Raw genomic sequence first — 24,278 nt, forward strand, 5'->3', positions numbered from 1 at the left:
TGTGTTTTGCTGATAATAATTATTTTACTTGTAATCAAGTATTTTTAGCCAACAATATTTTTACCTTTGCTTAAATAAAGGATCTGAATACTTCTTCCACAGCTGTTCAAATTAGCCCTAATCGGATAAACTGACACAAATTAGACCACAGACCTCCATATGATGAGATTTTGTCCCAGTGTTCTCCAACTGATAAGATTTTTTGCTTTTTGATGTTTTTTTTACAGAAAGTGGCCATGACCAAAATAGTCATACATTCATTCATTGTGTTACTTATTGATGGAATTATAGTGAAATTAAAATATTCTCAATTTTTCCGGGGACCCCGTGAATCCCCTTCAAGGATCCCTGTCGGTCTCCGGACTCCGCTTTGAAAAGCACTGGTTTAGGGAGCTTTAAACTAAAGGTATCAGGAAACAGCGGCAGAGTGAGCCTTCCTCTCTTTTCCCTCCTCTCTGCTTCCCACTAGGACTCCTGTTAGTCACATGACAGAGCTGGGAAAACCTCCTGACTCCCCGCTCCTCCCCTCGCTGTGTCAGTCGGCTATTTTCTGGCTGTCTGTCGGTGTATTTGTGTGTCCGTTTCCATCACTATCAACCTGCAGAAGCGACGCGAGCATGGCGGACACAGCCAGGGACCCTCCACCGGACCGCACCGACTTCCAGGAGCTGGAGGACGGGGAGGACCTGTTCCCGGAGCCGGCAGCCACACAGGAGGTGAGGAGGAGGTGATGGAAGGGGAGGCCGGAGGGAGCTGTGGCTGGCAGGGCGTGATGCCTCCAGCTGACCACAGATGGAAACTTAGAGGAGGGGGAGGCAAGCAGAGAGGAGACCCTTAAAACGGCCGATATTTGAATGAGGTTTGGTGGGAAGCGTTTGTTTTATTTAACCGAGCACCCTGATAAACAGCCTTCATGTACAACACCATAACACAAAGTGGCCCTCAGCCTCATAAGCGACAGTTACGGGAGCCGAGGAGGGTCATATATGCGCGGAGAAAAACGCAGAATAGGTGTGTTTGCGCTCTCGTCAGGTGACAGTCACGCAGGTGTGGATGGTGCGTTCAGGGCACACTAGAAAAACTGATAAACGACAGCAAGAGCAGCCCAGCAGATTAAAGTTTCTGCCTGGTTGTGTTTATGAGTTTGTACATTTGGATTATGAATGAAGACAGTAGCTGAAGTATCTTGGGAATAATTATTTTTAGGGTTTCACACTTTTAACTCCTATCACAGTGTTTTAACAGTGAGGATGACTCTTAAACTACTATATTAAATGTTAAAGGGTGGAAAACAACAAAAAAACCCAAATAAAGTACACATTACGATATAAAATACAACAAAACAAGACCACAACATGCTGCTTAAAGAAATCACCACAGTCTTATTAAAAGCTAAACTTCAGGCTTGACTGAGGTCGTTTTTGTTGCAGAGATGTTTTTATTTTTGGATTTAGATCAGGTATGATAGTATGGATGTGGAGAGAGTTGTGATTAGTGATGACTCTTCCTGTTGAAGAAAGTTTGAACTTGTCTGATGTGTTTTCTGCATGTATTGCTGGAGTGTGCTGTGGTGACTTTTTGCTAACCAGGCTTGTTGGACTGAAGCTGCACCAGCAGTTCATCATACAAACTTACTCTATTATAAAAAGAGTGTTTGCTAAATGTAGAGTTATAAATTACTAAATGTAATCATGTTGCACCACATAAACTAGGTGTGACCAGATATTTTTATGAAGATAACTGAACCAACTGAGAAAATTACAGCAAATGATCCAAATGTCGTTTACTGATGAAGAAAACTGGGAAGATAAAATAACAATAAACCTCAAATTACAAAATGTAACACATTAGCCTGACTGACCAAAAAAACGTCACATTAGTGTAATCAGTATTTACATTTACAGAGTATTGTTGTTTGTTTTTATTTAATATCTTTTATGCCCTAAATGTAAATTATTTTTTGGAAGTTATGTGATGCTTCCTGTTTACATAGTCGGTTGCTTTTGATTTCCTGTCATCTCTCTACTCTTGTTGATCAGTAAAGATATAAAAGTTCTCCTAGAAATACAAAAAAAACCCCAGAAAATTCTAACTTGATTAACTGTTTCATTGTTTCCACAAACACTGAAGCTTGAACACATCACAGTCATCCGAGTCTTCATTCAGACCGAGTGTTAATAAGTAGGTACGGAAAAGAAATGAAGGGACACTTCAGTTCAGAAACAGATATCTTGAGATCTTTTTTTTAAGAGGACAGTTCAACCAAATTACAAAGAAATGAGTTGTTTCAGTTAAGTTTTTATTTGTCAAGAGTTCCTAAGATGTCTGACTCCACCTCATTAAATTGGACTAAATGTAATTTTGTTTATGAAAAGTGACATTTTGACAAATGTCCAAGTTCTTCTTCTGGGTAAAACTCACTGTGGGAAGTTCATGGACAGTTTTTTATTGGGATTATTTCTTCGAGAGAAATTTAGTTCCAAAGAGAACTTGTGACACTGAGGTCTGTGGGTCATCCAGTGTAACGAGGCCAGCACAAACAAATGTTACTGTCTCCATGGATACTATGACTGTCACTGTCTTTTGATGCCTCTTTGTTGTGACTGTCCGATCAGTGTGGCTTTGAATGAGTAGCGAGTGACCTTCTCCATTTTTATTTATTAGCTAAGTGTACTGATACGTACATTAGGCCCAGCTGATAGTGAATTTTAAGAACACCATGTGCTGGATCAAAAAGTAAACTACATCAAACAGTCACTTTTTTAGACTGTAAATATTGAATTTGTAATGACAATCTGAATATTTAAAATGTTCCCATGTTCAAACAGGAGTTTGCATTTAAAATAAAAAGTGACAGAGCTAATGGATAGATGCCACCAGAGGCACTGTAAGTGAGATGATGTGTTATTTTCTTTGTGATGTGGGTGAACTGACCCTTTACTAAAAAAAAAAATTAATTCAAGCAGACAGACAGGAAGTAAGAGGAAGAGTGAGACCTCCGTCTGTGCACCTATCTCAGATCATACCTGCTGGATCTTCTGCAGTTTGCTGCTTCTTCAGCTGTGTTGTAACTACAGCTTGGAAACCAACTTGCAACAGAGCAGGCAGAGTTCACACACACACACACACACACACACACACACACACACACACACACACACACACACACACACACACACACACACACACACACACACACACACACTCACTCAGGCCTGTTTTTCTCTTTTTGTTATTTCGTTGTGTCAGCACTCTGGATTTCATTCCTGGTGATGATTGTCTTGAGTGTCACAACAGCACTCTTCAATGACCTGTGTGTGAGTGTGTGAGTGTGTGTGTGTGTGTGTGTGTGCGTGTGTGCGTGTGTGTGTGTGTGTGTGTGAGAGAGAGAGATTGAGCCTGGGTGTCTTCTCATGACCGACATGCTGCTTCAGAAGCACCAATAAACAGATGAAGGATGTTCAACACACACTCAGAGCTTTTTAAAGGTGGACTGAGATGAAGTGAAGTGTTTAATAACCTCTGACTCTTCCTGTTTCCTCCTTTTAGTGTCTCAGTTTGCAGGAATATGAAGCAGATTCTCTTCTGTCAGTCTCTGATATCATAAGCACTTAGTTCACAGTTAGTAGCACCTAACTGAAGCTAATTCTAATAATATCCTCTCAGTATAAACTAATGGTCTGCGATTGCTGAACATATTGGATGATAAGTGTTAGTATGAAGGACTTAACCCAGTTGTGTACCAGACAGTCCCTCCAGGAGTTTGCAGAGTTTTTTTTGTGATTATTGCAGCTAAAAATGCTTGAATAGGCTTTTCTCAGAAGTTGTGATTCAATTTGCGATAGTTTATGCAAGCAAAGGAAAATATTGTGATATGGGAATTATCTACTTTTGAATTAACTACTACCAATTAAGAGTCATATGTAATCACTTTCATATGCAAATTTTTAAAATGTATTTTCTGAACATGAGAACCATGAACGCAAAGTTATATAAAAAGGGAAAAACTGTACTTGAGTTCCATTTATAAGCCTTCAATCAGTTAATAATGCCGTTAAAATAAAACCATTAACATAAAAACATAGTTTCATTTCCAACGTGTTTTTATGTTTGAGGTCGATTGTGTCCATCTCTGCTGTCTGAACATCAACTTGTGTTCTTCTGTTGAAGGGTAAAAGGCTCTTTTTCCAATCAGCTGCACTCTTCCAATCAATGACACAGCTAACAGACACATTATCTCATTTCCGGATGATTGTAAGTCTTCTTGAAGAGGAGGAGCATCATCATGAGCCAGTAATGGATGAGTCTGTATCTAAGTGTGATGAGTCCTTCCTCCAACTAAACGTGTCTAAAACTAAAGACGTGATAATCAGCTTTAGAAAGACTCGTCCTGGTCTTTTACTAACCAGCTGTGAATACCTGACAGGTCCGACATGTCTCCTCTGAGATGATGAATCTCTTTTTTATAGAAGTTTTTATTGAACTCGTTAACCTCATCAAAGCGGCTGGTAAGATTTCCAGGGAGGAGTCAAGGCCAGCTTTATAACAGGCAGGTGTTGAGAAAGGTTACTTCCCTTTATGAAGTGTCAAGATGACGTCCTTCAGACAGAGTTTGAACCCTCAGGTTATTGGTTGAGATTAAGAGATAAAAGGTTTCCTTTGTCCTGCTGTCAGTCAATCGTTAAACATCAGATAATATTTGATTGTTGTCTGGAAGTTGCTTATTTGCACAGACTTCTTATTTGACTTCTGCACTTTGACCTTGATGCTGAATGAACTCCTGTAAATCACTCTGCTCACTACGTCCTGGTGTTTGTTGTCCGTCAGTGTTTTGTGTTTTTTTTGTATGATTTGTGCGTTTCTGTTTATCTTGGCTGCAAATCAATTTCCCTGTATGAGACAATAAAGCTACTTTGAACTTTGAACTGCATGCAAACTAAAGGCATAGTGCAGGTTTAATGAAAGACAAAGTACAGTAGTCCCTTACACCTGAAGGATTTTCTACATCTCATGTATGAAACTAGAGTTCAGTGTCGTCTGAGTCATATCCTGTCTCTCAAAAGTTCCACCGTGGAGTCGCTGGTTGTGGTTTCATTCACATTCTGTAATTTTGTCAGATGCTCGTATCCAAAGCGATTTACAAACGAGGCGAGACAAAGAAACGTTAGAGGACGCTGACTCAAAAAGCGCCGTGGTACAAATTCTCAATTAGCTGACCAGGCACAAGTGCAATGAGAAATAAAAGTAATAAACAACAGGAAGTAGACGAGTGCATAAGAAATACCGTAAGCAACAAGAAGTGCAACAATTTAAAAAAAAGTGCTAAAAGCGTGAAAGTTTTCACAGAAGAGCTGAGTTTTCAGATGTTTCTTGAATGCACCAGCGGAGATTTTCTCATCACTTTTAAATTACATATAGTATAATAAGTATAAGTGTGTTCATATGGATGAATCCCTCCTATCATGTATCACTTTATATATTGATCTTGATATATATCATATATATAACACTTTTCTAAATAAGTAGACAGCATTGTAATCTCTGTTTATTGATAATCCTGTAAAGTAAATACCTGATAAATCTATCAGGTAAAAATATATTTCCGAGTGATGTTCAATCAACCTTTTTTTTTTCTGTCGGTCACATCTGTGATGATGAATTTCCTCTGCAAGTGTCCTCATGTTCCCTTTTCATCCGGCTATTTCCTGCTGCTTTTCATTTTTCTTGACCACCATGTTGACATCTGCGTAGTTTCCTATAAAAAACTGGGCATATTTCTGGCAGTAAAAGTCAAATATCAGCATTATTTGAAGAGTGTAATCTACATTAATGTTGGTGTGTCCAGTACTTTACTTTGTAGTTCTGTGAATCTTTTCAGCTTCCTCTTTATAAAGTCTTTAAATGTCTTAATTAAAGGTTTTAAAATAAGGCTGGAAAACATGATCTAAAATCTACAGAACATCCTAATAATTTTACATACACATGAGGGCATTTTGTTTCCTTCTTCATATTTACTGATATCATATTTATTTATCTTTATATTTCAGTTGTTGTAAGAAAGGTTGAACTGGACTTTGGCTCAGTTGGTTCTGGTTTGTTGTAGCTGTTCTCAGTTTAATTATATGCAACACTTTATTGAATTTGGTCAATAAGAGAATTATAATGTTGGTAATTTTGAAGTTTTAGGAGCAAGGTAGTGTCTTCAATGCAAATATCAGAGGTCAGATTTCTTCAGCAGGTTTATTTGTTGACTATTGGTTGAATCCAGGTCAGAGTTACATGGATTTTGTGCATTTTAATGAACAGAGTGAGACTTTGTTATGTTAAATGTGAATTTCTTGTGATTATTCTTAAAACTTTTTACTGTTTTACAGATTTCTTTATGTGTCTAGTTTCATGTCTTAATTTTGTTTTTTGTGAGTCTAAAATGATAGAAAGTGTGTGTGTGTGTGTGTGTGTGTGTGTGTGTGTGTGTGTACAGTGTTTCCTCTGACCTCTCTCTCTCTCTGTGTGTTTGCTGAGTAAGGAGGGAGGAAGCTCCTTGTTATCATCACTCATTTCCTCTTTTCTCCCTCCGCACACACTCTCTCCTCCATCCTCTCCTCTTTCTGTCCGCTCAGCTAAATCTTCCTCCTTCCTCTTCCTCCTCTCTTCCTGTGAATGAGTTTGTCTGTTCAGGTGTGTGTTTGAAGCAGCAGACTGACGGTTTTGGGGGTTTTGACCGGTTGTTCATCACTGACCCTGCTTCACTTTCATTCAGTTTTTTTCACCTTCACACTTGCTGAGGTCATTTTTTTTTTTGTTTTTTTAATGATTGATAATAATGATATCGCTGTGGATTATGGGTAATTTTCCAAGCGGACTCTCTGGAAGTCTGCAGAAAGTCTGTTGATTTGATCTGCAGACTTCCAGGAAAGTCTGGACGTTTGGATTCAGCATTGATGACGTAAGACAAACTGTACGAGAGGCTGATCAGAGAAACATCCACCTGCTTTCTGAATAAACACTCAGGCGTTTGTTTTATTGGCTTTATTGGTCGGTCCAGACTGAAATAGCTCAACAACTATTGGCTGGATTGCTGCTACATTTGGTTCACACATTCACGTCCCTCTCAGGATGAGTTGTGATCATTTTGGTGTTCAGAATTCAGCTGCATGTTGTTCATTTTTGTCCTAAAACAACAGTCAGGAGCCCAAATGAACATTTGAAAGCTGTTTTTCTTGCTGTAATCATTCCTCCTGTTCATACTGACCATTAGATCCCTTCATAATGACCTTACAATGGAAGTGATGGAGGACAGAAACAGTCCTCATTCTGTGCAAAAAATATATTTAAAAGTTTATCTGAAGCTAATATGAAGCGTCAGCGTCCAAATGAGTCAAATCAAGTAGATATCTTTCAACGTTACAGTCTTTTTAGTGTCAAAGTTCCTCTTTTTGTTACTATACTTGCATCACTATATCATTACCACCTGCAGCTCAACAGGGAAACACAAAGAGGGAATTTGATGCTAAAAAGACTGTAAATGTGTCAGATATCCATTTAGTATAACTGTGTGTGTGTGTCAACAGGGAAACACTGTCCGAGGAAACACAACAAACTACAAACTTCAACAGGCCAATTAAAATATTTATTTAATTGTTGCCATTAAAATAGAGAAGTGTGTAGATTTCTACAGCCCTGAACGCAGCTGCATTTGTTTAGTTTAGTTCCTGGTTTGTGGTTAAAGATCGCTGCCTGTAACCTGCAACCAACCGACATCATTAACGGGAATCTTTTTGGCGCTAACTGAGTAAAACTCATCAGTCAGATGGCAGTAATGTGGTGATAGTCATTACTGATGGTCGGAGTGTGAAGCAGCTGGTTTCCCTGGAAGAAGCTGAGACTGTTGCTGTGATGTCACACACTGCTGATGGATCAGTTTTACCTCCAGTGTTTGTGGAGAGGCTGGCAGTTTCCTCAGGAAGCTCTGTGGTTCAGCCAGGATGGATGACACACGCTGCACTGGAGGTTTTTTTTCTTCTTCTTCTGTGGAATATGTTGAGTCTGCACAGCTACTGATGTGGCCGCTGCTCTGCTTCCACTTTTCTCCTCCTCCTGCTGTGAAGTACTGCAGCTTTCTGACAATGTGCACGTTCAGCTGTTGTTGGATATTTAAGGGGAAGTTCAGTCTGTACTACTACACTGAGTCAACTTTCGATTGATAAAGTGCTTAGATAAGACGTATCTTAAAGCGAGTATAATCAGTAGTTTTTTATAATAACAGTCTGATCCGTCAGTGTGTAATGTGTTGGTTGTGGCTCGTAGTGATGAACCTACAGAGACTCTGCAGCTCCTCTCGGCTTTACGGAGCTTTATAGTGAGTTTCAGTTCATTGTTTATCTGTCCGGCTGCGACTTTTACTGTTCTGGTTCACTCTCAGCGTCTCTCATAGTGTCGTTTTCGGCAGCAGCAGGAAGCTGTTTTCAGAGTTAATGTAGGTTTAAGTTTTAATGGTGCAGCCTGATTTTAGTAAATCACCAGTTTGACAGCAGCTAGTAGTGGATCAGCTGGTATAACTCAGTCCATATCTCTGGAAATGTCTTCTTTATTTCAGCCTGACATTAATGAGTTGGACTATTTGAGTAACTGTTTGCACCAAAACAGACAAATGTTAGTACAAATAACAAAATGCAGTGTCAGCACATCATAAACTATAAGTAGTGCAGCAAATCTATTGAATATTAAAAGATTTTTAGATGTTTGTACATAATATTGTTTCAGAAAAGCTTGTCCATTACTTCTTCTAAAAACTTGCTCGTCCTGCTTTACAATCACTGACATATTGAATTGACGTGTGTGTGTTTGCAGTCAGAACCAGCCAGTCTACCTGCTGAAGACATCAGCACCAACTCAAACGGACCCAAACAGGATTCACTGTTTGACGACGACCCAGAGGACCTGTTCGCAGGTAAACACACAAGTTTTTCCTCATATGAATCAGATTCAACAAACTCTCTGTTTACCGCCTGAACTTGTAGTAAATCTCTGGTTTCAGCCTGATGAACGTCAGCCGTCCTATAAGGCCACGTGTTCTGCTGCGTTTGTGGGTTTGTTAGTTTCATTCACAAAAAATGTTTCCTAAAGAGTGAAAAGAAGAATTTGCTGCTGTCAGAAATCAGCTGACATGTTTATCAGTAGTCGGTCATGTGACAGTCACAGAGAATATCACAGCCGACAGTAAGTGATGTTACACCGTCAGCATGATGTTGGACAGAGAAATGCAGAGTCTTAAACTTATCTGTCGTATCAATAAACGACAGACTTTAATGTTTATTTATAAAATGTTGTCTCAGAGCTCACTGGTACCTCAGACTTTTCATCATTCTTAATTTAAAAATCTTACTTAAGTAAAAATATAGAAGTTTTAGCAGCTAAATGAATATTGATTGATAACTTCTGAAGAGCAGAGTTGACTCTGTGACAACTGAAATGAGAAATAATTGATATAAAGATTCACTGAGCAATTTATTAGGAACATCTGTGCAGTCTAATGTAATCTAATAGAACAGCTCTGCCACAAAGTCTACTTTGATGAAGCTTCTACATTTTCAGTTTTTGTTGACATTGTCAGGAAGGTGATAATTCTACTTTATGTTTATTATTATCTATGTATTATGTATATTATGTATGTTGGGAACACTTTTCTATATAATGCGGTCCAGTAAACCACCACCACCCACTATGAGAGCTAGCTTAACTTTTAGCTTCATATCTCCTGCACAAGTGTTTGTTCACTTTGAACTGAAGGTAAAAGTGTATTTTATTTTATAATATGAAGATCTTCTTGTGTACAAATCAAATCATATTATTTAAAAAAAAAAAAAATCTAAAACACCTCTCAGTGAACTTGCAGCCATGATGATGATGACGTACTGAACAGAATATTAATATTTACTATTTGTTTTAGTTATATATCTTCTTTTAGTTCATTTTGATATTATACAGTTGTTTGTGAAAGTTTTTTTTTAATTGAAAAGAAAAGAAAAAAAACATTAGTGCATAGTTACTTTTTATGTGATAAATTGAAAAATAAATGAATAAAAACATCATTGTGACGTGTTTAAAAGTTCAGGCAACGTAAGAGCTCTGACGTCTCAGATATCAATCAGCCCGTTAGGCCTGAGGCTTGTCAACAGTCGTCATCAGCCGCTGTAAATACTCCCGAGTCTTCAAACCTTGTGTGAACACTCAGCAAGCAGGAGTTCGTCTGAGCAGCTGTTAAAGACTCTGAAAATGATCAGTTATTGATCCCCACAATGCATGTTAAAGCTACAAGATAGCAAAGTGGTTCTCATCATAACATCCAACATTAGACGTTTGCAACGGAACATCTACAGATGTTTGAAGCGTTTCGGAAACAAGGACTGATGAAGTTAAAACAGAAATCTTTGGACACAGTCAGTAAAGGTACGTTTGGAGAAAACACGGAGCAGCATTTCATGAAAAGAACACCTGCTAAGCATGGAGGTGGATCTATTCTCAGTTCAGTTTATGACATAAAATGTAACTATGCATTATTGTTTGCTGAAGATATTGTGGTTTTTTTTTTCCATATTTTACATTTTTTCAATTTAAAAAATCACCAAAATGTATTATTTGTCAATGAATTGTGAAACTTTTGCACACAAATGTATTTAAACTCCAAATTCAGATTAAAACGTCAAACAAGTGTTTCTCCTCTTGTGGAGGAAGTTTGTTCACGACGAAAATTCTGAGAATGATAAAAACTGATGAATGCTACTAATCCTACGTGTCACTAATCAGTCTGTTGGTACGAGTGTTTCTCTCATGATGCCCGTCGACTCTTTGACGCTTTATTGACCCTGAGAGGAAATTTTGTCCTGCAGCCAGTTAAAACATCCAGAACACACAGAGACTTAAACACACAGACTAAAGTACATAAAACACTTCCTGGGCTCGTGTGAAGACTCTCTCTCTCTCTCTCTCTCTCTCTCTCTCTCTCTCTGTCGTGTGTCTCCGTAGAGGCGACGGAGGAGGTTTCGTTGGACAGTCCCGAGAGAGAAGTGCTGCTGTCGGACGGCCCGTCGCCCGCCATCACCCCCATCACACCCCCCACCTCCGTCATCACTCCTCGCATCGGCCACGCACACGACGACATGTTCACACACTCCTCCTTCGACGAGGTGACTGCACTCAAACACACACACACACACACACACACACACACACACACATACACACACACACACACAGGGTTATCATCTTATTACCATGTTACTGCCTTTGACATGACATTATTTCTGTTTATTGCTAAAATATGATCTCATTATTATGTTGTTTTTACAGAGCTGTACTTTTTTTCAAGTTTCACACCTGCAGTAGTTACATTACATTCATGCTATAATTTGTGACTAAGAGAGAGAGAGAAAGGTATTTTTAAATTAATATGTCATTGCTGCTGTCATGATACACAGATAAAACTTCCCTCTGTGGATAAAATCTGTGAAAAACCTTTTTCAGAACAGTTTTGTTCTGAAAAAGTTCAGAAAAGTTGTTTGTTCTTTTTTTCTGTAGATTGAAGAAGAGGAGGGCGGCGATACGTTTGACATGCACATATCAGTGTCTGACCCTGAGAAAGTCGGTGAGTACACGCTCAGTTCGCTTCCCACTAATCCTTGAATATCCTGGGATGTTATGGATTAGCATGGAATAATGAGAGATGTTTTCCAGACAAGGAAACAGAAGAGAAATACAGTTTCCGTCTTGAATTTGAAGATTTTCCTCACTCACCAGGAATATTGTCAGTGCTTCCTCAAACCAAAACTACATTTCCTCTCAGCCCCCTTTCCTTCCTCTCTTCTCCCTGCAAGTGATGTTTTACATCATCCTCAATCCTCATCCTCATGTCTCCTCATTTCCTGTCAGCACAAACTCCGGAAGTGATGAAGTCAGACGCTGATTGCAGCCGACAGTCTGCTCAGTCACACTATTCATCATCATACTTCCAAATTATTGTGCTTAACGGTTTATTGACACTGAAGCTCTGCAGCCTTGTGGAGCCCCCTACAGGCTCTAATGAGTCATTACAGGCCGCAGTTTAAAAGTGTTGAGCTGAACAAACAACTTAAAGATGGTTTAGCTGTTTGGATTTTAGAGGATTTTAAAGCTATAAAAGTTTATCCTGATGTCGGCTGTGGAGCAGGAATGAATTAAGTGAATTTAATGGAAATCTGGCCAGTAGTTTAAAAATAAAAAATAAAATAACTGAGGCCTTTATGTGTATTTATACAGAGTACTCCACTTACCAGTATATTTGTTTATTGTTAAGAGGATCCTTTACATCTTTGAAAACATTGAAGTTAATCTTAATTTTAAAGAAAAGTCATTGTTTTCATATATCAACAACATATTAAAAATGTAAACAGTTCATTTCTCACATGTCTACTTCAAAATATGGACTTGTAGTCGGGACAGTAGTCAGTTTGTGACTGATAATGTTTCATAAGAGCACAGTGAGAAAAACATACGATCTGTCCGTCTGTTCACCAAATATAAGCATGTTATAAATGAATTGACTCTACAGGTGGTGCAGCTGTTAATCTTGCTCGACAATCCCTTTATGTAAACATGAACAAAGTCACCAGAAGTCAGTAAATAAAACAGTCGAAACCCTCTCGACACTTTGTTGCAAGAAAAACACATTAAACCAGTTTAACCAGTTTGATATCTGAGCCGACTGTATTCCTGCTTCATCTGGCTTCGACGAAAACCAGTCAGTGTATTTATGTTTTTGGTGTGTTTAATATTGTTCAAGTAGTGAAAAAGACACGTGACAGATATTTGTGTCTTACTGCTTAATATAAATATCATCATCATTATCTTTGTGTGTGTGTGAGCAGGTGACGGGATGAATGCCTACATGGCCTACAAAGTGACGACCAAGGTGAGAGTTTAACCGGTCTCTCTTATTGTAGATAGTAAAACTAGTAACATTCATTCACCAAATACAGAAGAATTTGTTCCTGTGTGGAAAATAACACAACGAAAAAGTTAACAGTCACACCTGCAGACCCTTAACCCTTTAACATCCACCATCCATTTTTTTATAGAATTTTCACCTATTTGGCATACCCAAATGGAAAAGCTTATAACAGGAGAACTGTAAGGCCATGATGCATGTATTAGGCTTCATTTGACAGGTGACATCTTCTAGTTTCTGGAAATGTGTTTGTTTAGTATGTGGCTAAAACACAAACAAAACTACATCAGTTCAAATAAGGCTCAAAAAAAGCATTTTCGGTCGTCGTCTATAATGAGTCATATTTGAATAACAATAATTAGGACATGCTTTATGCCAGAACACCATAAACCTTCTACAGACCTCTAGGTCTAACCTTATGGGAGCTAGGGAGTTTTTAGTTTGTGGTGTCACTGGTGTCCCTGAACCTCTCCAATCATCTCCAATTATCCAAATTGTGCCAGTTGCTTTGACTCATTACTGCGTGATGCTACTGCTTACAACTGGCTTAAGCTGGTTGCCGGCGACCCGGTGGATGTTAAGAGGTTAAAGGACAGGTTTGGTGATTACCTATATTTTTCTTATTTTCAACAAACCAACAATGAATTGATCTACTAACAAATGTGTGTGTCTGATAGATCTTATTCCTCTGTGCAGTAGACCTCCGTTGTTGGGAAAAAAAACAACCATATTGGCCTTGAAAACAGATTTTATTCAGAAAATTACATTTGAAACAGTGGAGCTTGTCTTATATTCGGGTTCTGGACGTTTTCTGTTGACAAGATTACGGCTCTTACAGAGAGCATTGCATTATGGGTTCTTTTTTAGCATTAATGTTGCTAGGCTAGTGAGATTCTTCCCAGTGTGTTTACAGTAAGTCTGTTAGATTCAGTCAGGACTAAAAGTGTTCACTTATCTCAGTTTAACTTGCAGGAGTTTCTGAAGGCTCATGTAACGGGTTTTTCTGCAACGGAGGAAATAAATTCATGTCGAGTGTCTTCCGACGTCCTCTCTGCAGAAACAGACCAGAATCTGTCAAGCAGCAAAAGAATTACTGCCGTCACAGATGAGGAGAAGCTCAAACAGAACATGATTTTGACAGGATTGAGTGTGAGGATGTGACAAGACAGACAGGATGTGTGATTTACCTTCTGATTTAATGGAAGTATTTCACTTTTATGAGAGAAAAGCTTCCAGGATGAGGACTCTCTTCTCCTCAGATTAACAGTGAAACGTTCCCCAACAGGACGAGGGGCCACATGCTCAGTAGCGTCTGCCTTACACAGAACTACTCTCCAGAGACTGAAAACATGATGCTGTTATTAGTCTACTAACATGTCCAAACTCTTTATAATGAAGGAACATGTGCAGCGGTGTGGCTAATTTAAGTGTTTTTAATAGTTTCTGAACAACAACGGAGGAATTAGATATATCAGGCTTTAAATACACACACAATACTTGTTAGTATATCAGTTCATTTGTTGACAATAAGAAAAATATCAAACATCGCCATAATTATCCTTTAATGACAATCAATCCAGTAGTTGTTGAGATCGTCTCAGATGGTGGAACGACATGATGACACTTTCATTTTACAAACAAGTGTGATTGGAAAACTGTTGAAACATGCAGAAGGCTGTTATGCTGATGTTTTGGTGGAGATATTGGAGGTTTTCAGGCATTAATGTGAACATATGGTCCTCTGCTGTTTAACATTTGAAAGCCTCTTCATGATCTCAGTTTCATTTTCTGTCTTTTTTTCTCTTTTTCGTCCAGACCTCCATGTCTGTGTTTAAGCTTCAAGAGTTCTCAGTAAAAAGGCGTTTCAGTGATTTTCTGGGTCTGCACAGTAAACTGGCCTCCAAGTACCTGCACATAGGCTACATCGTCCCACCCGCGCCGGAGAAAAGCATTGTGGGTAAGTAAAGCCGGAGCCACATACTCCCTCTGCTGTACTACAGGTTATAACTGTTGCTATAGCAACACACGGGTTCCCAAACTGTGGTCCAGGGGCCTGCAGGGGTTGTCCAGGACTCTCAAACAAAATATGGAATAGTTAATATTTGTTTAACGTTCTTTCAAAGGTTTGTTTTCTTATTGATCATTAATTAGTAACAAAATCAATACACGTCCACACCTACAGACACTTAAAAGACCAAACAAGACGGTTTTATATGAAATGTAGATGATAACAAAACATTAAATGGAGAATTACAGGCAGAATATTATATTTCAAATTTGGTTAAATTAATAAGTAAATGGAGAAATAAATAACAATAATTCAATAAATAAGAAATAAAAAGGAAATAAGAATGAAAGATCAAACAAAACAAAATGATCCAGAGACGATCAGAAGAAGGTGAACATCTACATTTATTAATGAAATGCTCTTTACTAGATGTTGATACGATGAAAGATTGTATGAGAATAACTTTTCTTGTATATTTCATATTAGCGGAGACAAAGAAGAGTAAATATCAGAAGATATGTGAGAACATACAGAACACTAATCCATCAGTCTCTGTCGTCCTGTCTGTGGATCCGTTATGTTAATGAGCCTCTCGTCGTCTGCAGGGATGACCAAGGTGAAGGTGGGGAAGGAGGACCAGTCGTCCAACGAGTTTGTGGAGAAGAGGAGGTTGGCACTGGAGAGGTATGATGATAAGACAACAATAAATAAATACACAAAACTGTAGCTGGACTTTTTCTGGACTATTTAAAGAATCAGTTTGGTTTTTACATGTTTTGGACTTGTGATGAGAATCAGTTTACTGTCTGTGAAACACAACAACACAGCTGACTTCTGGAAGAATCTTCTTATTTCTCCTTCATCAGAATGTGTAAAAAAACAACAAAAACACAGCCTATATGTCTACAAGAGGGCTGAATCCTCATCAGTTATCCAATCAGAGCTTAACACACGGATGGCCAACACCTCCAAATAACAAAATTAATTATAAACAGCAAAAAAACACAGTCACAAAATACCATTACAAAAGTATTAATATAGCTTAAAACCTTCAGTATGTATATGTTTAAAACTGTTAATAGAATTAAGAACATCAGAATCTTTATTTAACACTCGTTAATGCAACTGTAAAAACTCTCTAATACTAAAAATCTTCATTCATTCCTCTCAGATGCGTCCGAGTTGCATCATGCAGATGTGAGCAGTTTATAAATCAGTCCTCAGTGATGCATTCAAGGACTCTCTGACATCAGAGAACGAATCAAAACTGACTATTTTAACTAACATTTTCGGTGCCTCTACTGCCTCGTGTGAGTCACATGCCGACTTTATTGCGTTTATTGTTTTATTTAAAAATTTCACATGACCGCACTGAAAAGCTGTACATTTTACATCAGCACTTAAAGGCATCATACATTTTTGGATCGGATAGTGTGAAAAGAGTTTAAAAAAACTCCCAACACACACACACAAATGTAACCTAATCCACACCTGTCTGTCTGATTTGTGCGCACATTCAACAATCTGTGCATAAATGCAAAAGAGTTAATTACATTATATCTTATTTTAGACATTTATATGCACAGGAAGCAGTGGTGGAAGACGCGTTTAAATCCTTTACTTCAGTAAAAGCAGCAACATCACAATGTAAAAATACACCATTAGAAGTAGACGTCCTGGATTTAAAATGTTTCTTTAGCTAAATTTACTTAAAGTATTAATAGTAAAAGTGTTCGTTATGCAGAAAATCTGCCGCATTACTAAACATGTGTGTTAATGTACATTGTTACAGTAGCTGGTGAAGTACAGCCGGCTGCTCAGCTCATTGTCATGTTGTACATACATATTATGCACATTAAAAACTGCCATGTTTCTGCTTCTCAGACAGCAGAAGCTGGTTAGACTTCTGTGAGTTGTGGTTATTTTAGCCTTTAGTTACTTGCAAATGTTGCAAAATGCTACGAACCCATGAAACATGTCGACAAGAAAGAGAAACTAAATCAGAAACTTTCACTTTCTATTCTTTGTTCTGTCTTTGTGTGTGTGTGTGTGTGTGTGTGTTTATGTGTGTGTGTTATAGTTGTGGTAAAGATCAACCTGGTCAGAACTTTACAGGGTAAAGGTTAAACCACAAATATTAGATACATCATTATCACAACACACATGTTCCTGTATGTGTATTTATCTGTGTGTGTGTGTGTGTGTGTGTGTGTGTGTGCGCGTGTGTGTGCGTGTGTGTGCGTGTGTGTGTGTGTGTGTGTGTGTGTGTGTGTGGTGGGCGGGGCTGACATTCTGCTGCCCTTTACTGATTGACAGGAAGGTCAGCGAGAGACAGCTGATGGAGCTCAAAGCTGCAGAACTCCACGCTGATGGACACACACACACACACACACACACACACACACACACACACATAGATGAACAAGTGTCAGGTTAATGAGGACAAAATTTACATCGGTTGATAATTTTTAAAATGTTAGCAGCAAACATTATAAGCTTGACTTTTGTTTTTCATAAACATTTTGGTGATTAAAAACCTTCTATTAATTATATATTATATATTAATCTGATGATTATTTTCCTGATTAATTGTTTGGTCTTTAAAACATCAGAAACTGTTAAAATAAAAAAAGTCCCTCACAGTATCACAGACCCCAAAATATTCAATTAACTGTGATCTACAACAGAAGTAAAGCAACAAATTAAACTAATTGTTGCAGCTCTAAAAATAAACATATTTAATTATTATTGGCGTGTTTTGCAGAAGGCTTGTAGTTTCCTGTCCATGTGATCAGTGACTGTAAACCAACAGTTACCACGCACAGACTACATGAAAAACCAAATTCAAATACAACTAATATCATGTTTTAGTGACTGTGATTTAAATAATCAAAGACTTATTTTAAAATTATTATACAAAGTTATTAGTTATTAATAGTAGTTATTATTCAAATTAGGGACTGTACAATTGTCTTGTTTTTGAGGAAGTTTTAACAGCTTTTTAAAATAAAAGTCCTAAGGGGGACTAAGGGTTGTTTTTTTTTTTTTTTATTTAAGAATTTCTTCACATGTTGGGTTTTTTCAGACTGTCAATATGCGTTTTTACACTGAATGCTCTTTAATAAACGCTGCACTGAAAGCCTTAAAAATATTTTTAAAAATCGGGGAAACATTAAACTTATAACAGTGAAGAAAGTTTTTACTGGAAGCTGAGCGATGAGATCAGATAGCAACAGGTCGCTAAATTAGCGCTCTGTTACCATGGAGACAAGGTGCACCATCACTTTTTTTTCCCCAACACAAAATGCTGTCCAGGCTATGCGGTCCACTGATCTGTTCATAAAAGTTAGTTTCAAATGTAACAGTGATGGTTTCAGACTGGATTCACAGCTCAGTGCTCCTGTTTGACTGGGTAAACTGGTTCTTTGTACAGTATTTTGTTATTTTCTTGTGTGTTTCAGGTACCTGATGAGAACAGTGAAGCATCCCGTCCTGCTGAAGGATCCTGATGTCCTGCAGTTTCTGGAGAGCTCGGAGGTAAAAAAAAAAACAAACAAACAAAACACAAAATGCAAGACACGTTTAATTTGAAATAATGTTCTTTCGTCAGCTCGTAAAGGAAATGCTAACAAGCTGATGCTAAGCAGGTATAATGTTTATTTTATAGTTTAGCATGCTATATTTGCTAATTAGCACTAAACACAAACTTCATTAAAGTTGCAGATATTTGGTCTAAAATATCTAAAATATTGGACCAATTAAATTGACCTGCTGGTGGTGCTAGAGGAAAAAACAGAGCATCACCAAATTCATTATGACACATCATCTGAGAACCAAGAGTGTCTGTATCAAAGTTTATGCAAATCTATCAAGTAGACGTTTAGATATATCACCAGGGATGTTGACTGTTGACTGTAAAGTTCATGGGAATCCATCAAGATATTTCACTAAAAGCCCTAAATATCGACCTGCTGATGGCGCTATAGGAAAAGTCAAAGGATCACCAACATCAGTAGGATTCATCCTCTGGGGAACATGAATATTTGTGCAACATTTCATGACAAACCATCCAGTAGTTGTTGAGAAATTTCAGTCTGGACCAAAGTGTTGGACTGACTGACTGACACTGCTGCTAGCATGGCTATAGACAGATAACCTTCCCCACAGAAAAGGTAAAAAACTCTGTCTCAGATTTACGATCTCTCCATTTCTTTTTCCCCCAACAAGCAGCAAAACGTCCCGACAAGGTCAAACGAGCGAGTCGCTGCCTGCGAAGCCAAGCCTCTAAAAACTGCCTCAGGGTTTAAGGGCCCGCGGCGTTTCCTGTTTCCTCGCTTTATTGTCCACTCCGACTAAATCCTCTGTAACATTCCGTCTTGTCGCCTCAACTGTCCGCCTCCCCAATCCTCCTCCTCCTCCCTCCCCCCCCCCCCCCCGCCTCCGCCATCCACCTAACTGTCGGCGGGATTGCGTCGGGAAGGAGTCAGCAGTCGTTGGGTCCAGAATAAATGGCCTCGTGTCACTGATTTAACAGATGAATCGCTCGGACGCTTGACCGAGCGTGTCGGTCCGTCTGGCCCACTTAATGAAACACAACCAGAGGAAGGGGGGGGGGACAAATGGGACCGGGCTGCAATTGAAACCTATTTTTACCCCCCGCCTCCACTCATTTACACTCGTCCTTCCGTCGGCGACGGCCCCGGGGACCAAGCCGTCCCCCGGCTGCTGCTGCTCCCGTTAAATGAGATTGGAGGGGGGGGCGGGGGGGGGGCAAATGTGCTCCACTGTCAAAGGAAAACCCTGTATGTCCAGGACAAAAGTAAACTTTTCCAAAATTAAGAAAAATGAGCCTATTTTCAGATGGACGTGCAGGTGTTTTCAGAGTGACGCGATGGGGTCTGTTAAAGTTGCTCGGCACATAAAGCGGCGGCATTAAAGCTTATTGGAGCTAAAACGTGAGAGAAATTACAATCAGAGAGGAGGAGAGGGAAAAAAAAAGATGGAGAGAGGAGAGATGGATGGAAAGATGGTAAAGGAAAGGAAAAGAAACAAACAGAAAAGCAAAATAAAAGTAAAAATCGAAGGAAGACAAGGGTAAAGCAAAGAAAATAAAGTGATTCAAAAACCGAGCAACTAAAGAAAATAAATGCAGTGAAGATTTGAAATGAGACAAACAGGAAACAAGAATTGTGGGGAAACTAGAGGAAGAAAAGAACCAAAGAAAGTGAAACATAGAAGACAGAAAAACTTTTCATACTTGGTAGTGTTTGTTTTGTGTTTGTTGATGTTCTCCAGTTTAACCACTCGTCCTGTTTGTTTGTTTGTTTGTTTGTTTGTGGTCTAGTTGCCGCGGGCCGTCAGCACTCAGGCTCTGAGCAGCGCTGGACTTCTCCGGATGGTCAACAAGGCCGCTGACGCCGTCAACAAGATGACCATCAAGATGAACGAGTCCGATGCCGTGAGTTGAAGGAGGGAGGGAAGAAAAGAGGGGAAGGGGGGTCGAAGGAAATGTTCGAGGGAAGAACCAAAAAAGGGAAAGAGGAGGCAAAGAAAGAAAAGAGTGGAAAGAAAGGAGGAGAGGACTGTGGGATGAAGGTAGAGAAGAGAAGAGAGAAGGAGGTCTCAGGAAGGAGAGAAGGGAGATTAAATAAGGAGGTCGAAGGGGGGAAGGAAGGAAGACTAAATAAGGCAGTAAGGATGAAGGGTAGGAAGGAAAAAAGACTAAATAAGGAGGTAAGGATGAAGGGTAGGAAGGAAAAAAGATCAAATGAGGTAAGGACGAAGGAAGAAAAAATGGAAATTGGGAAGTATGGAAGGCAGAAAGGAAACAAGGGAATAAGGCAGTATAGAGGGAAAAAAGGAAGGACAGAGAAAATGAAAAGAGTAAAGAAAGAAAGAAAAGATTAAGAGAACAAGCAGGAGGAAAAATGGAAGTGATTACTTGGGGTGGAAGGAAAGTGAGGAAGAAATTATGGTAATGGGGAAGTAAGGAAGGAAGAAAGAAAAGATTTTCACTGAGGTGTGTGTTTGTGTGAACTTGTATTCCTTACATTGTGGGGACTCCCCACCCTCAAGGGGACAAAAAGCAAAGTCCCTGTAATGTATGTAAATCATTATATTTGTGTGTGTCAGTGGTTCGAGGAGAAGCAGCAGCACTTTGAGAATCTGGACGTCCAGCTGAGGAAACTTCACGCCAGTGTGGAGTCTCTGGTCTGTCACAGGAGAGGTACGAGTGTGTGTCAGTCTGTGTGTTAATACTTATTATTTTCAGATATTGATCTTTGAGGATCTTACAAGTAGTTCTTTTGGACAGAAAAGTGGCTTGAAATCATAAAAATGCATATATGATATCAAAGTTGAGTGTCTCGTTAAGCATCCATAAAAATCTGAATGAAAATAAACATTCATTACTATAAATAATGAGAAAACTGAGCTCAAAAACAGCTCATTTGGCTGCTCAAACCACTTCTCAGGACTGTGTGGGCGTGTCCAGATCACATTTGATTGACAGCTCACTTTCAGCTCAAGTACCGTTTTATTTTCTATTCATTCACTAAAATGTTTTTCTGATATGGAATAAAATACCAAATCTATCAAATGGACCCTACTTGGTTGAAAGCTTGAATAATCCACTAACTAACAAACTAAGTTAGACCACCTGAAACTGTGTTTTTATTTAACTATACCTCCTGGAGTATGATGCTAATCGTTTTAGCATCTTCCATTCACTTACATGAAACGGTTAGCATTAGCTTTTTTATTCAAAACTTTTGAGCTTATTATCAATTACCCCAGTGGTCTACTAGTTATCTTGACTAATTGGCTAACTAGCAGACTAGACTAGACCACACATATCTGTTTTTATTGAACTATACCTCCCAGACTACGAAGCTAAGTGTTTTAGCATCTTTCATTCACTTACATTAAACGGTTAGCATTAGCATTACTATGCTACACTTCTGAGCCGTGATTCCACTCCGTGATTAATACAGATTCGGATGGTGTACCCAAGTCTGCTAGTTAGCTTAACACAGTAACTTTCAAACTATATCAGGCTAATTTGAATTCTCACTCTAGCTAATAGCAAAGAAAAGTGCAGTGCATTGTTTTCTCATGGGGGAGATGAGAGTAAGTGTTGTGAGGTCAGTTTGGCCAGATAGCCACGTCAATCATCTTTCTCCTAAATATGATTGGGCAGGTATTTATTACGTAATAAATTCCCTAGTTTAGCCCCACCTAACTGCAACCCAGTAACAAGGGAAAGGAGAGAAACTTTCTAAAGAATTACATAGGCTATGTCAAAGGCTATGTTCTCATGCTTTTTAGGTGTTTACTATATGCACATTAGATCCCAAATTACATAATTAATAGCCAACCATGGATTTGCCTTTCCAGGGGCTTTAAAATGTTTTTCACCAAGAAATAGTTCCAGCACATAACTCCCAGCCGCTCTCAAACCTCCGTCTGGTGGCGGGACGGCTGAGGGGGCGTGCCCCACGGGCCGTCATCCTGCCGCCAGACTCTATTGAGCAGACTCTGGCTCCAAATGATGTCACACAAGCAAGATGGCGGCTCCCAGAAAGGCGATATTTTGGCTTTACTTTCGCATAGTGGTAGGAAGTGGAGATGCGTTGTCCATATTTATATACTTTCAATGGTCTGACACAGTTATTCTTTTGTTGGGATTCTCTTGTTTTATTTTGTATTTTGTTAGCTTCGCCGCCATCTTGATTGTAAGGGAGCCGGGAGGGGGGAGGAAGGAAGAGAGTAGTTTTATTTTGTGTAGTGTGTTACAACAAAATGTTCTAAACTAATGTTTAGCTTTCCTCTTCACCTATTGCCATACACAATAATTTACTATCAACTAAGAAAAGCTGTTATTTGTCAACTTCATATTGTCTAATTATTCTTTCTTTATACATGTTCTTGAACTGAAAAATATCTGAACAACCCAGAGAATTCCTCAATTTGATGCCACATACTGAAATACACATCTGCTTTAAAGTAGTCCGTGCATACTGATGCTTAAAATTAAATTTACTCCTATGGTCCTCGTCCTCGGAGCTAAAAACAAACAACTTCTGTAAATTTTCTGGCGATACTCTGTTTTTTTCCCCTTTACATAACTTAATAATGTCTGTAACTCAATCAGATCTTTATTAGTCCTGACTTAATAAACAGTCTGTTGGTATGCTCCCTTGAATCCACCTCATGTATAATGCGTACTGCTCTTTTCTATAATATAAACAATGGCGTTATGTTGCTCATATGTGTTACCCCACCTCCACTAAGTCACTAAAACATGGAAGAATAAGTGAACAGTACAGGATGTGCATTGCCTTATAATCTAATATATACTTTAATTTTTTCTTTTCCAAAACTGAAATATTTTTGGACATGTTTGTTACGCTACATGAGATTTCCATGTCAGTTTCTCATCCTTTATTACACTTAAAAATCTGACTTCAAATACTCAATCAATCAATGAAAATATCAACTCCATCTATAGAAAGTAAGCAAAAATCATAAACTTAGTTTTGTTCAAATGTAATAACTTGATTTCATCAAACCATCTTTTAAGTTTGACCATTTCATTTACAAAGCTTTCTGCTAAAGCTTTTAATTCATCTCCTGAACTAAGAAAAATTGTTAATCTGCAAACAAAACAAACTATAATATCTTTAACACTTCACGTCACTTATCAGGCCCTAAAACTGAGCCTTGTGGGACTCCACATTCAATCTTCATACACTCAGATATATGACCAGCAAACTGTACATATCGTTGTCTGTTTTTCATTTAAAAACTCTACATGTCACCACAAGCCCTCAGGACTTTCAAACTTGGTCAAAATATGTAATGTGTAGGGTTTCTGTTAGAAAGGTTATATAAAGAAGGACATCATTAAGGGATGTAGATTAATAATATTTTTACATTGAAAAGTAGGCTACTCTTACTTATACGTTATATTCCAAATAAAATAAGTCCTGTCAATAGACTCACGTGCATAACGCTATTTTTTTATGCTAGCCTACGTTCGTTGGGGCAACGCGTAAACACAAAAAAAAATCCTCCAGCTTTAGGCCTACATATTCTCAGATAAAATAAAACAGAATAAAAACTATTTGCAAACAAACGAAAAAATACATGTAGGCCTCTCTGGCTCATAACATTTTAATTACGGTGTGCTGCCGCCAACTTGAAAACAAATCATTTCCATTTGCTTAAGGCCTTTTCTCAGAACCCAAACCCAGGTAATGTGTAGTGTAAAATTTGTTTGAGTGCATT

At 38.6% G+C, this 24,278-nt stretch overlaps 1 protein-coding gene across 3 annotated transcripts in view; it reads left to right on the forward strand.

Moving 5' to 3' along the window:
* The first annotated feature begins 393 nt into the window (after nt 1-393).
* The window catches only part of snx2 (sorting nexin 2), a 41,443-nt gene continuing 17,558 nt past the window's right edge, over nt 394-24,278 (forward strand). The window contains exons 1-10 of one of the 3 annotated variants that reach the window (XM_042420363.1): nt 394-716; nt 8,851-8,950; nt 11,026-11,186; nt 11,578-11,644; nt 12,903-12,946; nt 14,798-14,939; nt 15,596-15,674; nt 18,452-18,527; nt 20,335-20,448; nt 21,123-21,216. In XM_042420363.1, coding sequence (XP_042276297.1) covers nt 486-716; nt 8,851-8,950; nt 11,026-11,186; nt 11,578-11,644; nt 12,903-12,946; nt 14,798-14,939; nt 15,596-15,674; nt 18,452-18,527; nt 20,335-20,448; nt 21,123-21,216 — 1,108 coding nt within the window. In that variant the 5' untranslated portion in view covers nt 394-485. The remainder of the gene's footprint in view (nt 717-8,850; nt 8,951-11,025; nt 11,187-11,577; nt 11,645-12,902; nt 12,947-14,797; nt 14,940-15,595; nt 15,675-18,451; nt 18,528-20,334; nt 20,449-21,122; nt 21,217-24,278) is intronic. The other 2 variants (XM_042420362.1, XM_042420361.1) reach the window with 2 other exon arrangements.

This window comes from Thunnus maccoyii, chromosome 9, assembly GCF_910596095.1.
Source record: "Thunnus maccoyii chromosome 9, fThuMac1.1, whole genome shotgun sequence".
In the NCBI taxonomy this organism is placed as follows: domain Eukaryota; kingdom Metazoa; phylum Chordata; class Actinopteri; order Scombriformes; family Scombridae; genus Thunnus; species Thunnus maccoyii.